Below are 12,351 nucleotides of genomic sequence, written 5' to 3'. Positions count from 1 at the left end.
CCTCCAGGGAGAAGCCTGTGGGAACGGAAATGCATTTGACCAAATGTCAGTCGAAAGCTTGGAGGGAACAAACCAGTTTTCTTGGAATTCTCAGCCTTTGGCTCTCGGTGCCAGTTGCTCTCTATAAAACAAGAGAGCTCTGTAGTCAAATAAAACTAGAGGAACCCATAACCTGAGGAAAAAACGAGTGAACAAACTGGAGTTGGTGGAATTTACATTACTTTCATTTATATATGGGTTAAGAGGTGGGCTTTTCAGAAGAAAGCTGAAGATCGGGGAAGGGAGATTTGGTTTTTAAAACCCCAGAATTAGCATACATAAATGGATATTTGCAGGACCCTTTGAAGAGGCTGAAGGAAGAATCACTCTGCTGAGAGACATGGTTTTAACGAATGAAAATAGTAAAACCTCTGTACAAGTAAAAAACTTGTAAAACCTCTGTTTGAATTTTAAAAAAGGAGACAAAGTTAGGTTTACAGGTTTTTTTATTTTATTTTATTGTTCTACTCTTTTCTTTTGTAGCCTGGGAAGCTTTGCAAATAAGTTGTAGTGAAAGAGGGAAAACAGGAAAACAAATATCAAAATATTCAAGTACACCATGAGAATGTACAGTGGTACTTCGACTTACGAAGACGATCCGTTCCGCGGCCATCTTCGTAAGTCGAGGTTTTCGGATGTCGAAGTGGATGGTTGGTGCATGTGCAAAGCGCGATTTTGCACTTCTGCGCATGCGCCGACCATGCACAGTGCTCGACGCAGGCGCAGAATGTGTGCACCAGGCACGCGCGACCAAAAGACTTCCGGGGTTGTCGACTTTGGAAGTCGAAACCTTTGGAAGTCTAATCATTCGGATGTCGAGGTATGACTGTAGAATGAGAGATTAGGGACAGAATTACAGTGATATAATGACACAGTGTGGCTGAAAAAATAATTGCAGGAGTTTTCTATTTAATGATCAAGAATATTAGAAAGGGGGGGGATATTAAAAGATTATTTTGAAATTAAATTGAATGAGGAGACAAATTTGAAAGTGGTATGGGATGCAAGCATAGCAGTGATGCGGGGCTTTTTTATTCAGCAAGGTGCATACCAAAAAAAGAAAAGAGTTGAAAAGGCAAGACATTTTATAAGAAATAAAGAGGAAAGAAAAAGAATTGATAAATTCTCCTCAAAACGAGATAGTTAAACAGGATATTAAAATATTGCAAACACAGTTTTCAATGATAATAAATCAAGAAATAGAGTGGAAAATTAAATATTTAAAACAGAAACAATTTGCACAGGCTAATAACCCAGGGAAATTATTAGCATGGCAAATAAAAAATGGCAAGAGAAAGCTTGTAGGAGCAAAATTAATATAGGAGGTAGAGTTGTAGAGAGTCCTAAAGAAATAAGAGCTCAATTCATGAATTTTTATACAGAATTATATTGAGGAATATGGGATAATTTGGATGAAATGCAAAAATATCTAGAGGACAGTGGAATATTTAAAATACCAATAGATAAAATTACAATTTTGAATGCACCGGTGACAACGATGGAATTACAGCAAGCAATTTCACAGGCAAAACTTTGGAAAGCACCAGTACCTGATGGTCTTTCAGCAATATATTATAAGAACTTGCAGGATTATCTAATACAACCATTAAAGGACATTATGAATATGATTTTAAATACAGGCGAGCTGCCAGAATCCTGGAAGAATGCTTATATAAATTTGATTTCTTAACAAGACAGGGATCCTGAGCAGCTAAAAAATTATCGCCCTATATCTTTGTTGAACAATGATTATAAACTTTTTGCAAACATATTAGCAAATAGGTTGAAACTGGTATTAAAAAGAGGTAATCCACCATGACCAGGCTGGATTTTTGCCAAGACAAATGAAAGATAATATTAGAAATGTATTTGATATATTAGAATACTTACAAGTGAGAAACAAAAAAACAAGCAGCTTTGATGTTTTTAGATACCGAGAAAGTATTTGATAATGTCTCCTGGAATTTTTTGTTTAAAGTTTTAGAATATATGAGTTGTGGAGACATTTTTATAAAAGGAGTCAAGGCAATATATACTAACCAGTCATCTAAGTTGATAGTAAATAATGTCCCGAATGAGAATTGTATAATAACTAAAGGAACAAGACAAGGCTGTTGTTTATAATAGTTTTAGAAGTATTGGCACAAAGAATAAGATGTAATCAAGATATTAACGGCATAAGAGTGGGACAGACAATATAAATTAAAAGCATTTGCAGACAACATGGTGATGTCTGTAGAAGAACCAATAGAGTCAACCCCCAAAGTATTACAAGAGATAAAAAAATTGGGTGAGGTACCGGTAGCAGGTTTTAAGATTAAGAAAGATAAAACCAAACTCTTGGTTAAAAATATGAAGGAGGAGAGTAAGAACAAATTACAAGATGTATCTGGTTTAAAGATTGAAAGAAAGGTTAAATATTTAGGCATATAGATAACAGCAAATAATATAAATTTATATAAAGATAATTATGTAAAAACCCGGGAAGACATTAAAAGAAATTTGCAAATTTGGAAGAGAATGAATCTTTCATTATTAGGAGGCAGAGTGTCGATCATAAAGATGAATGTGTTGCCAATAATGTTATTTCTGTTTCAATCAAGTCCAGTGACTCGCAGGACAGATTGTTTCAAGGTATGGCAAAAAGATATTTCTAAATATATCTGGTAAGGGAAAAAACCAAGAATAAAATATAAAATATTTATAGATGCAAAAGAAAGAGGTTTTCCCATTCCAGATATGAGATTATATTATGAGGCATCCTGTTTTTGTTGGTTGAAGGAATGGATGACATTAGCGAATTTGCATATATTAGACTTAGAAGGTCATGATAATAGTGGCTGGCACACTTATTTATGGTACACACACACACACACACACACACACACACACACCCCTTCTCTTCCACGGCCCTTTCGTCAGATCTCCCTCAGCCATTTACCACATATGTGATCGCCACCAGAACCTCCCTCTCTCCCACCCATATCCCCTTCTCTCTTCCCAGTCCCCTTCATGCTCAACCATAGCACTGCACATGTCCTCATTTTACCCCAACCACTTCCAACCACTTCTCTGAGATATCCCTGTTCCCTGAATCAAAGTTGCATTTCTTTGAATCTTACACAATACATTTTACACAAGATTTCCAGTCTCTTTGTCTTCTGTTATCTTTGATGTCTGTTACAATTGCAAGGACATTGAGCTTCTCCAATACAAAGTGGTCAAAAGGCCAGACTATAGGTTTGTTAGATACATAGCACAGATTTATATAGTTTTGTTCTTAATTAAAGGGGCTGGTGGGTGGGAATCCTTATCAGGAGGGCAGCATAGGGTGTCTGAAGGATTGCCTCTGTCCACATGCAACTTTAGGCTCCCCTCACCCGCCCCCCTGCCCCATATAGATTACGCCCATAGATTGGTGTGGCCCTGGCCAGCTTCAGAATTTATTCAACAGTATATTCAGAGTACATTTTTCAATCCGTTTCCTCAATGCAGCCAGCACATCTCGGTTCCTCAGGCTGTATATCAGGGGATTCAGCATCGGGGTCATAATGTCACAAAACACAGAGATAACCTTATCCTGTTGTGCCGTTCTGTAGGATCTGGGTCTCATATACTTAAAACTGGCTGCTCCATAGAAGATGCTAACCACGCAGAGGTGGGACAGGCAGGTGCCAAAAGCCTTGCGCATCCCTTCCAATGATTGCATTTGTAGGACGGTCAAGAGAATGGCAATGTAAGAAGCCAGGATGATGGAAAGGGGACCGAGAAGCAAGATGATGCCAGTAAGGTATATCCCGTGTTCATAAGTGGATGTATCAGAACAGGACAATTTCAGCAGTGCTTGGACTGTGCAGAAGAACTGGTCGATCCTATTTGACTCACAGAAGGGCTGTTGGAACACAGAAATGGTGTGTATCAAGGCATGAAGGGAAGCACCGACCCAGACACCAGACGACATAGCCAGGCAGATCCTCTTGCTCATGAGGTTGGGATACTGCAGAGGCTTGCAGATTGCCACATACCTGTCATAGGACATGACACTCAGCAGGAGGCATTCTGCTCCTGCCATGGTCAGTGAGAAAAACATCTGAGTCGCACATCCAGCCAGTTCAATCGTGTTCTCCTTCCTTAAGAAACCCACGGTCATTTTGGGGACAATAGTAGAGATTAGACAGATGTCCATGAAGGACAACTGGCTGAGGAAAAAGTACATGGGGGTCTGAAGATCAGGACCAGTTTGGATGACAAATAGGAAGAGGCAGTTTCCAGACAAGGCAATGAGGTAGGCAAGTTGGATGGCAGCAAAGAAAACAGTGTGCGTCACGGTGTGGTTGAGAAGACCGAGAAGAATGAACTCAGTCCAGGAAGTCCCATTCATCTTGCGCGTCACAGGTGCACCTGAAATGATGGAGGCATGAGAACTGGAGAAGAGCAAGGGCAAGGTGAGGAGTGATGAAGGAAGTAGATTAGGGTAAGGAGACAGATAAGGAGCAAAGGAACACCCTAGCTGCAGCCGGAACGTCTTTTTAGAACATTCTTTAAAGTAGCTCCATGTTATGAATTCAGAGGTCAGTGAGATCACATATGATATGCTGAAATGAGGGTGGATGAGGGTAAACTTCCAGGCTTGTATGGTTTAATGAAAGTTGCCACATGTCCATTTCCCCCTGAAAATGTCCAGGATTCCAATGTTGAAATTACAGTCGGGGGGGGGGGGGATTTCGAAAAATCAGCAAAATGTCTGGGTTTTTTCTAAAAGCTCAACAACTTTTTGTGTCTGGATTTTTCCTTCTTTAGATATGGCAACCCTAGAACTTGAATGCAAAAGTTTAGTGGCTTTCAGAAATCCATAGGGGTGCGGTGGGGTCATCTCAGACCTTGTCCCACAGTCTTTGGGTGCTTCAGTTGTGAAGCACACAGTTCTATTCGTGAAGCACACAGTTATTAGGAATCTAAAAATCAGTTGATAAATATCCCCCTCCTCTCCTCCTCTCGCAATTCTCTGCTTTCTATCTATTTCTACGTTCCTGATAGGCAAGCTGGAGGAAGAGGAACAAACAACAGCCTGCCAAGTCTGATTAAAATAACAGAACCTTTGAGCATGTGCAGTTTAGCGTTTTAAACCCAAGTAAATCAGAGCACCATCATGCCTAAGGAAGGTCTTTAAACAGAGGCTTGACAGCCATATGTCAAGAATGCTTTGATGGTGTTTCCTGCTTGGCAGGGGGTTGGACTGGATGGCCCTTGTGGTCTCTTCCAACTCTATGATTCTATGATTCTATAAAATGCTGTTTGCTTTTGCTGCCCTGACACTAAACACATTCTCTTGGGAATAAAGGATTGGGGAGACATTCAATTCACTTACCTGAATTTTGCAATGCAGTTCTCCAGCCAACCAGTGTTAACAAACATGTATAGAAAAATGCACATAAACAAAACAGATAACTGAAAACAGAAAAGGAAAAGGAGCAGCTGGCCAGCACTCAGCCCCCCCTAGACTATAACATGTTTAGAAAGAGAGAGAGCAGAAAGGAGTTTGTGGGGGCTGTCGTCAGATCTGTTCATAGCCTTAGCACACCCAACAGTTCCGAGGGCTGATAGTGGTCATTTGCTGGGGAGAACTGGGCTGAGTCATGGCATCTTGAACTTCAACCCCCAAGCCCAGCCCTGGTTGCCCCACTGGAAATCCAAATGCCCTTTAAAACTGCCCTGCCCCCATCTTATTATTACCTGGAATCTACACCCCACAAATGGTTGCTATGCTTTCCTCTGATGTTTGACTTTCCATCTGCATTCCTTAGTGAAATGCTTCTTATAGCCCAAGGAATCCTTACCAGTGGAATATGGTGTTAGAACAACCTATTGTATTTTGCAACTATGGCTATTCCTTTGCATCATTCAGGCAACTTAAAATGGTCTCCCTGGGAGAGAAAAGCTTTTCTGGGTTTACACGCCTCCTAATTCCCACAGCTTTAATTAAAGTTTGGGCTGGAGAAGCTGCAGTAATTGCCTATGGGATGTGGAGGGACCCAGTGACATTGAGTGAAACAGAGGCATAATAACTTTATTGAATGAACCAAGCAATTGCCACATTCATTATACCAGTCTTTGCCAAACAGTCACACTCACAACTGAATTCTACATATTGGGTGCAAAGACACAGAAACACAAACAATCAATTGGAGCTCAAAAGAGGCTATGCACTTACTGATTTAAAAAGGAACCATATATTGATTTGAACCAATGGAGCAATTAAGGACCACCTCTTATGTCAGAGATATAGCTGCCAAGTTCCGGATTGAAAAATCCGGGACCAGCAGCGGCGCAGCACCAGAAGTTGCTTCTATGCGACTTCCGGACATGCGTAGAAGCAACTTCTGGTGCCGCTCTGCCCATTTCCAAAATGGCCGTGGCGCCAGAAGTCGCTTCTACGCACTTCCGGACATGCGTAGAAGTGACTTCTGGTGTTGCGGCCATTTTGGAAATGGGCAGAGCGGCACCAGAAACATGGCCGCCAGCAGGAGCTGCTTTCCGGGGGATTTATGGGAGATAAATCAATTCGAGAGACCAGCAGGAAATGGTAAGAAAATACGGGGATTTCCCGGGCAAAACGGGGTAATTGGCAGCTATGGTCAGAAATGGGGAAACATGCAACCCTCTGAAACCTGTGGCGGAAAGTCATGCCCAGGAGTGGTGTGTCCCATTTTGCCACCTGAGCAGAAACAGGAAGATGCCGCCATGCCATGCCATGCCACAGTGTTTCTTACCTGGGTTGTGCAGAAGCACCCATGAAGCAGCAGCAACGACAGCAGGTTCCTAGTCATAGCTCCAAGGCAGAGTGCTTTGCATGTACAAGATCCCCAGTTCAATCCCTGGCATGTCAAGGGACGACTGGGAATGCCCCTTACACGAAACCCTACAAAGCCAACTCCCAGCATCATCGCTACTGGGTTGGAAGGACCTATGTTCTGACTCAATCTAAGGCAGTTTCCTATGCTTCTAGATGTAGCTGGGTGCCATCTCCTACCAGTGTCTGGGGCTGATGGCAGCAGGAGTTGAACATCTGAAGAGCCATAGGCGCTCCCCACACCTCCTGTAGATAACAGGGCATCCATCATAGAGTCAGAGATGCAATCACAATACAATTTATTTTCATTATGAAGTCTAATGTCACCATGATTCATTTTCTGTGGTCTGACACAGTTTCCAGCTTCCCTCTCTTGGTCATCCTGGACCTTGCTGTACTCTGTAGGGTCACCAACTTTCCCCTCTGCTTTCTATCTTGCGTGCTTTCAAATGGCGCAATGGTGTTTTGAGACCCCACTTTAACTGTCCTGAGTTCTGCCACTTTATTGTCCCTCAGATCAGAAATGGAAGTGTTAGCCATGGCATCTCCATTCTTTCCCTTTTCCCAGAGAACCAGCAGATCACTATTAACAACAACAGAGAAAGAGCCTTCTGGATAGCCTTTACCTCCATGTATTTGTCTTTCAAAGCCCTCCAAATTGATGAACACCACAGCCTCTGGTGGGAGTGACTTCCATCGTTTTAACTCTGCACTGTATGGGGAAGTACATTTGCTTATTTGTCCTGAGTCTTCCAATGTCCAGTTTCATTGGATGTTCATGAATTCTAGAGAGAGGGAGAAATATTTCTCTCTCCACAGTGTTTGAAGTGGCAAAAGAGCACTTTAAATGTATTGTGTGAATATGTCAATATGACCTATAATCCAGCCATAGAGAAGTCAATAGGCTGCATTACACACACACACACACACACACACACACACACACACACACACACACACCTCATTATACAAGAGGGATTGCCAAATACATATTCCAGCCAGGAATAATAATAATAATAATAATAATAATAATAATAATAATAATAATAATAATAATATATTCATACCCCGCCCATCTGGCTGGGTTTCCCCAGCCACTCTGGGCAGCTTCCAACAGAATACAGTATTAAAATAGAAAAATCTATTGAACATTAAAAGCTTCCCTAAACACCCTAAAAGAAGGGTGTGGAGCAGGATCAGTGAGGGGCATGACCTGGGAAGTCACCTGAGAGCTGGACATGGAGACCTGAGCTTCCCCACTCCTGCGGCATATTGCAGCACCCTCAGAGATTCCATTTGGGCGGGTGTCAGAAGCAAGCCAGCAATAACTCACATGGCATCAGTGAAGTTAATGTTCTTTATTCATTTTTTTAAAATAATTATTTATTAAATTTTCCAAAATAAACACATTTAAAACATTATACAAAACAAACAAACAAACAAACAAACATTCAAAAATACATACATCCCAAAAAACATGCTCCGCCGAGCTTGACTTCCCTCCCTCCCCTCAAAAGGTTTTCTAATCAGTTCTTATCTCGCAGTTCCTTTGTATCTAATCTTTAGAGTCAATTCGTAGGATTTATTTCACGCCTGCAAGTGTCTTTAAACCTTTACAGTTCATTTCCATATAGTCCACAAATTTACTCCAATCCCTTAGAAACCTTGTCTCCCTCTGGTTTCGAATCCTGCTAGTCAGTCTCCCTAGTTCTGCATATTCCATCATCTTTGTCTGCCAGTCTCCAATTGTCTAATGTTCTTTATTCAAAGAAACAAAACAGCTCAGGCCTAGAGAGCACAGCAACTCTTCCCAGTAGATCTTGCCCCAATGAGGCGGTTGCGAGGACTGAAGGTTCCCCATCTTCCCACAGCTGCCTAAGTCTCCTCTTCCCCCAGGACTTCCCAAGTAATCAGATACTCCGGCACCTTGCCTGCCTCTGCTCCGCTCTCTTCATACCTCGGTGGGTTCTGAGAGACCAAGGAGGAGGGGAGCAGGTCACAGCAGGAGTAGGAAACCCCGTGGATTCTTCATCAGTTTGCCTCATCTCTGCCTCTTGGTCCCCCCCCTCCTCTCCAGCCTCTGCTTCTGCCTCTAAGTCTGGGCTGCTCTCTGCCACAGACACTTCCTGCTCACTGAACCCTGTTGCCCCTTCAGCTTCCAACACCTCCTCCCTGTCTGCTCCCTCTTCTCCCTCTGGCCACTCATCGTAGTCCCACCACCAATCCCCTTTCAGCTTTCTTCTCTTGGAGGTTCCCCAGGTGGTGCCTCCCACCACCCTTCAGCATCCAGCCAGCTCCTGGCAGATGCTTGATGTATCTTAAAAAGGTAAAGGGGACCCCTGACCATTAGGTCCAGTTGTGACCGACTCTAGGGTTGCGGCGCTCATCTCGCATTATTGGCTGAGGGAACCGGCGTACAGCTTCCAGGTCATGTGGCCAGCATGACAAAGCCGCTTCTGGCGAACCAGAGCAGCACACAGAAATGTCATTTACCTTCCCGCTGTAGGTACCTTCCCTATTTATCTACTTGCACTTTGACATGCTTTCGAACTGCTAGGTTGGCAGGAGCTGGGAACAAGCAACGGGAGCTCACCCCGTCGCAAGGAACCGCCGACCTTCTGATCAGCAAGCCCTAGGCTCTGTGGTTTAACCCACAGCGCCACCTGTGTCCCTTGATGTATCTTACCAAGATGCAAAAATCTTCTTGCCTCACCCCCACTCTTGAACAGTGTATGAGTCACGCAATAGGATGGCTACTACTGGTTTTTTCTTGTTTTAGTTTTTACTTTGCTTCTCTTGTGAACATTAGGCACTACAGTTTACTGTTTGAAAACCAGTTTGACCAGGGCTCCTTTGACATCATTGTTCCTTAGGCTATAGATAAATGGATTCAAAAGAGCAGTCACCACATTGTAAAACAGAGAGAACTTCTTGTCCCTCTCTGGCTCATAGCTGGATGCTGGGCGCATGTATATGAACATGGCAGCCCCATAGAAGAGAGTCACCACGGTGATGTGCGAGGTGCAGGTGGAAAAGGCTTTGGACTTTCCTTCGGCTGAACGGATGCTCCAGATGGCTGCTAAGACAAAAGCGTATGATATCACAATAAAAGAAAGTGGGATCATGAGCACAATCACGCCCACCACAAAGTCCACCAGCTCATTGACCCGTGTGTCTGCACAGGCCAATTCCAAGATGGCCGGCACCTCACAGAAAAAGTGGTTGATCTCATTGGGGCCACAATAAGGCAGCTGCATGGTAAAGCCAGTATGCATCATGGCAAAGAAGAAACCACAAGCCCACGACCCGGCAGCCATCTTGAGGCAGAGAGGCTTGCTCATGATGAGGGTGTAGCGCAGCGGGTGGCAGATGGCGGCATACCTATCGTAAGCCATCACAGCGTAGAGGACGCACTCAGTTATCCCCAGGGACAGGAAGACGTACATCTGGGTAGTGCAGCCAGCAAAAGAGATGGTTTTCCTCTGGGAGAGGAGGTGTATCAACATCTGGGGCACGATAGTGGTACTATAGCTGATGTCCAAGAAGGAGAGGTTGGCCAAGAAGAAGTACATGGGTGTGTGGAGACGGGAGTCTGTCCTGATAAGGATGATAATAAGGCTGTTCCCTAGCAGGGTCATCAGGTACATGGTCAGGAAGATTGCAAACAGCAGCTTCTGCATTTGGGGCTGGCTTGAGAACCCGAGAAGGATGAATTCAGACACAGAACTTTGATTTGCCCCGTGAGATCCTTTGCCATCCTTAGCCTAAGACAAATGACAGGGAAGTTTAAAAACTGACAAGTTCACGTTAAAATGCATGCCTAATAAAGTCCCCTCCCCACATCCCTATGTGAAGGCGAAGGGAACTGGACCTTTCCCTCATATAAAAGTCTCATAGTTCATTACCCAAACTCCCTTCCCAATAGCATCTATAGCAGAAATGCACTGGGCAATGGGGGTGGTGGATGGAGGCATGGGGGCAGGTAACATTGGGGGCAGGGAGGGGCAGCACTTACCTGGCCTCCCATTGCCGCCTAGTCTCCGCGGCTTACCGGCAGACAGAGGGGGAGGGACAAGGAGACGTGGTGCAAATGCACTAGCAGGAAGTTCCGGATTGGCTCTGCCAGTGAGTTTGCACTACACTGACCATGTCGCTACCTTGCCCCTCCCAGTAAAAGTTGTGGTGATGCTGGTGGCAGGAGGTCCAGAAAGCACTGCCACCCCTTACCAGGGTCGGGTTCTCCTTCCCTCACTCCTATGCCCCTCTTTAAGGTCAAAACCAGATATAGAAAAGGTGATCATATTATTTCTCCAGCTAGTCCAATATAGTCTATTGCTCCAGACAGTAGCTCTAGAGTCAATAGGTAAAATATCAGGGAAACATATTTTGGCTATGGGTCAGGAGGGACTTTCTTGCAATAAAAACAGCTTGACAATAGAAGAGACAACCTCATTCACTATGGTTTAAATAGACTCTGGATAAGGATGTTGCATTTGTACTGCGATTGCAGACAACGTGGTATCCCAGGTCCCTTATTAATCTATGATTGTGTGCACTCTGCTGCAGCTACAACCCCCGCCTGCCCCCCAACTTCATGTATGAATGGGCAGAGACATTATTAAGCCACTGCCACCCCTAGTTTGACCCTAGTCTGAAAACTGAAAATGGTCTGCTGAGGTAAGAAGCCCTTCAGAAGATGGGTTTTGCTTTCAGGATCCAGATGATCACAATATTTGGGGAAAGTGAGGATTTCCTTTACCAGGTCAGACTGGGCGATGATTCTGTTTCCTTGCTCCATTAGACTTCTCCTAGCAATGAAGGATCACTTCCTTCATCCATATGGGCTTCTCTTAAACCAGCCTTTAGTAGTCTGGTGTCCTTTAGAGGGCCTGGACTACAACTCTCAACAGCCCTGATCATTGACTGAGATTTTAAGTCCAACACATCTGGAGAGTCTCAGCATGGGGAAGGCTGCTTTACAGAGTATTCAGGTCTCTCCCATCCTGATGATTCCCACCCCTGTCCTGTTGCAGCCAGTCAAAGATTTTACCACTCAACCAAAGGTCATTCCGTTCTTTCTGGCAGCAGAAGCACACATAAAGAAGGAAAACTTGTTTTTCAAGAGCCAACTATATACATAACCACCAAAGCAAGCCAAAGCTAACTTCCTCATTGTCTTAGGTCTCAGATTCTCAGCTAACAGATCTTTCACTCATTTAGAACAGCAAGAACACCAATGACACTTTTAAATATTTTGGAATTTTTTGGATGAAAATCTGGAAGGTTCCATTCCTTGGTGTCCATTATGTCTATGCAGATAGAATGACAGTTTTGACTATTGAAACATTTGCTTACCCTCATCCTTTATGTGCACATCTGGAAATAGATTATTCTTCATGCACGAACCACTCTCTCTCAAAATTGTGCCCATACATTATTAACCTGAAAACCTGTTCAACTAG

General features: G+C 43.6%; 2 protein-coding genes across 2 annotated transcripts; both read right to left on the bottom strand.

The window, feature by feature from the left end:
• Positions 1-3,034: 3,034 nt before the first annotated feature.
• Positions 3,035-4,482, bottom strand: LOC118080095 (olfactory receptor 2V1-like). Its single transcript, XM_035105024.3, has one exon. It carries the CDS (start codon positions 4,418-4,420, stop codon positions 3,476-3,478), a length of 945 nt encoding a protein of 314 aa, XP_034960915.3. The 5' UTR covers positions 4,421-4,482; the 3' UTR covers positions 3,035-3,475.
• A 5,186-nt stretch (positions 4,483-9,668) lies between these two features.
• On the bottom strand, positions 9,669-12,287 carry LOC118080094 (olfactory receptor 2D3-like). The gene is made up of 2 exons (XM_088663375.1): positions 12,272-12,287; positions 9,669-10,628 (listed from the first exon to the last, which is right to left on the bottom strand). Exons 1-2 carry the CDS (start codon positions 12,285-12,287, stop codon positions 9,709-9,711), a joined length of 936 nt encoding a protein of 311 aa, XP_088519501.1. The 3' UTR covers positions 9,669-9,708.
• Between the last annotated feature and the right edge of the window lie 64 nt (positions 12,288-12,351).

The sequence above is a fragment of the Zootoca vivipara genome, chromosome 2 (assembly GCF_965207765.1).
Source record: "Zootoca vivipara chromosome 2, rZooViv2.hap1.1, whole genome shotgun sequence".
NCBI classification, from domain to species: domain Eukaryota; kingdom Metazoa; phylum Chordata; class Lepidosauria; order Squamata; family Lacertidae; genus Zootoca; species Zootoca vivipara.
Note: the sequence above shows the minus strand (reverse complement) of the source record. Positions and strands in the feature narration are given on the sequence as shown.

Excerpts from the sequence above, each read along its gene's own strand:
- LOC118080095 (XM_035105024.3), bottom strand. The coding sequence starts at position 4,420 with ATGAATGGGACTTCCTGGACTGAGTTCATTCTTCTCGGTCTTCTCAAC.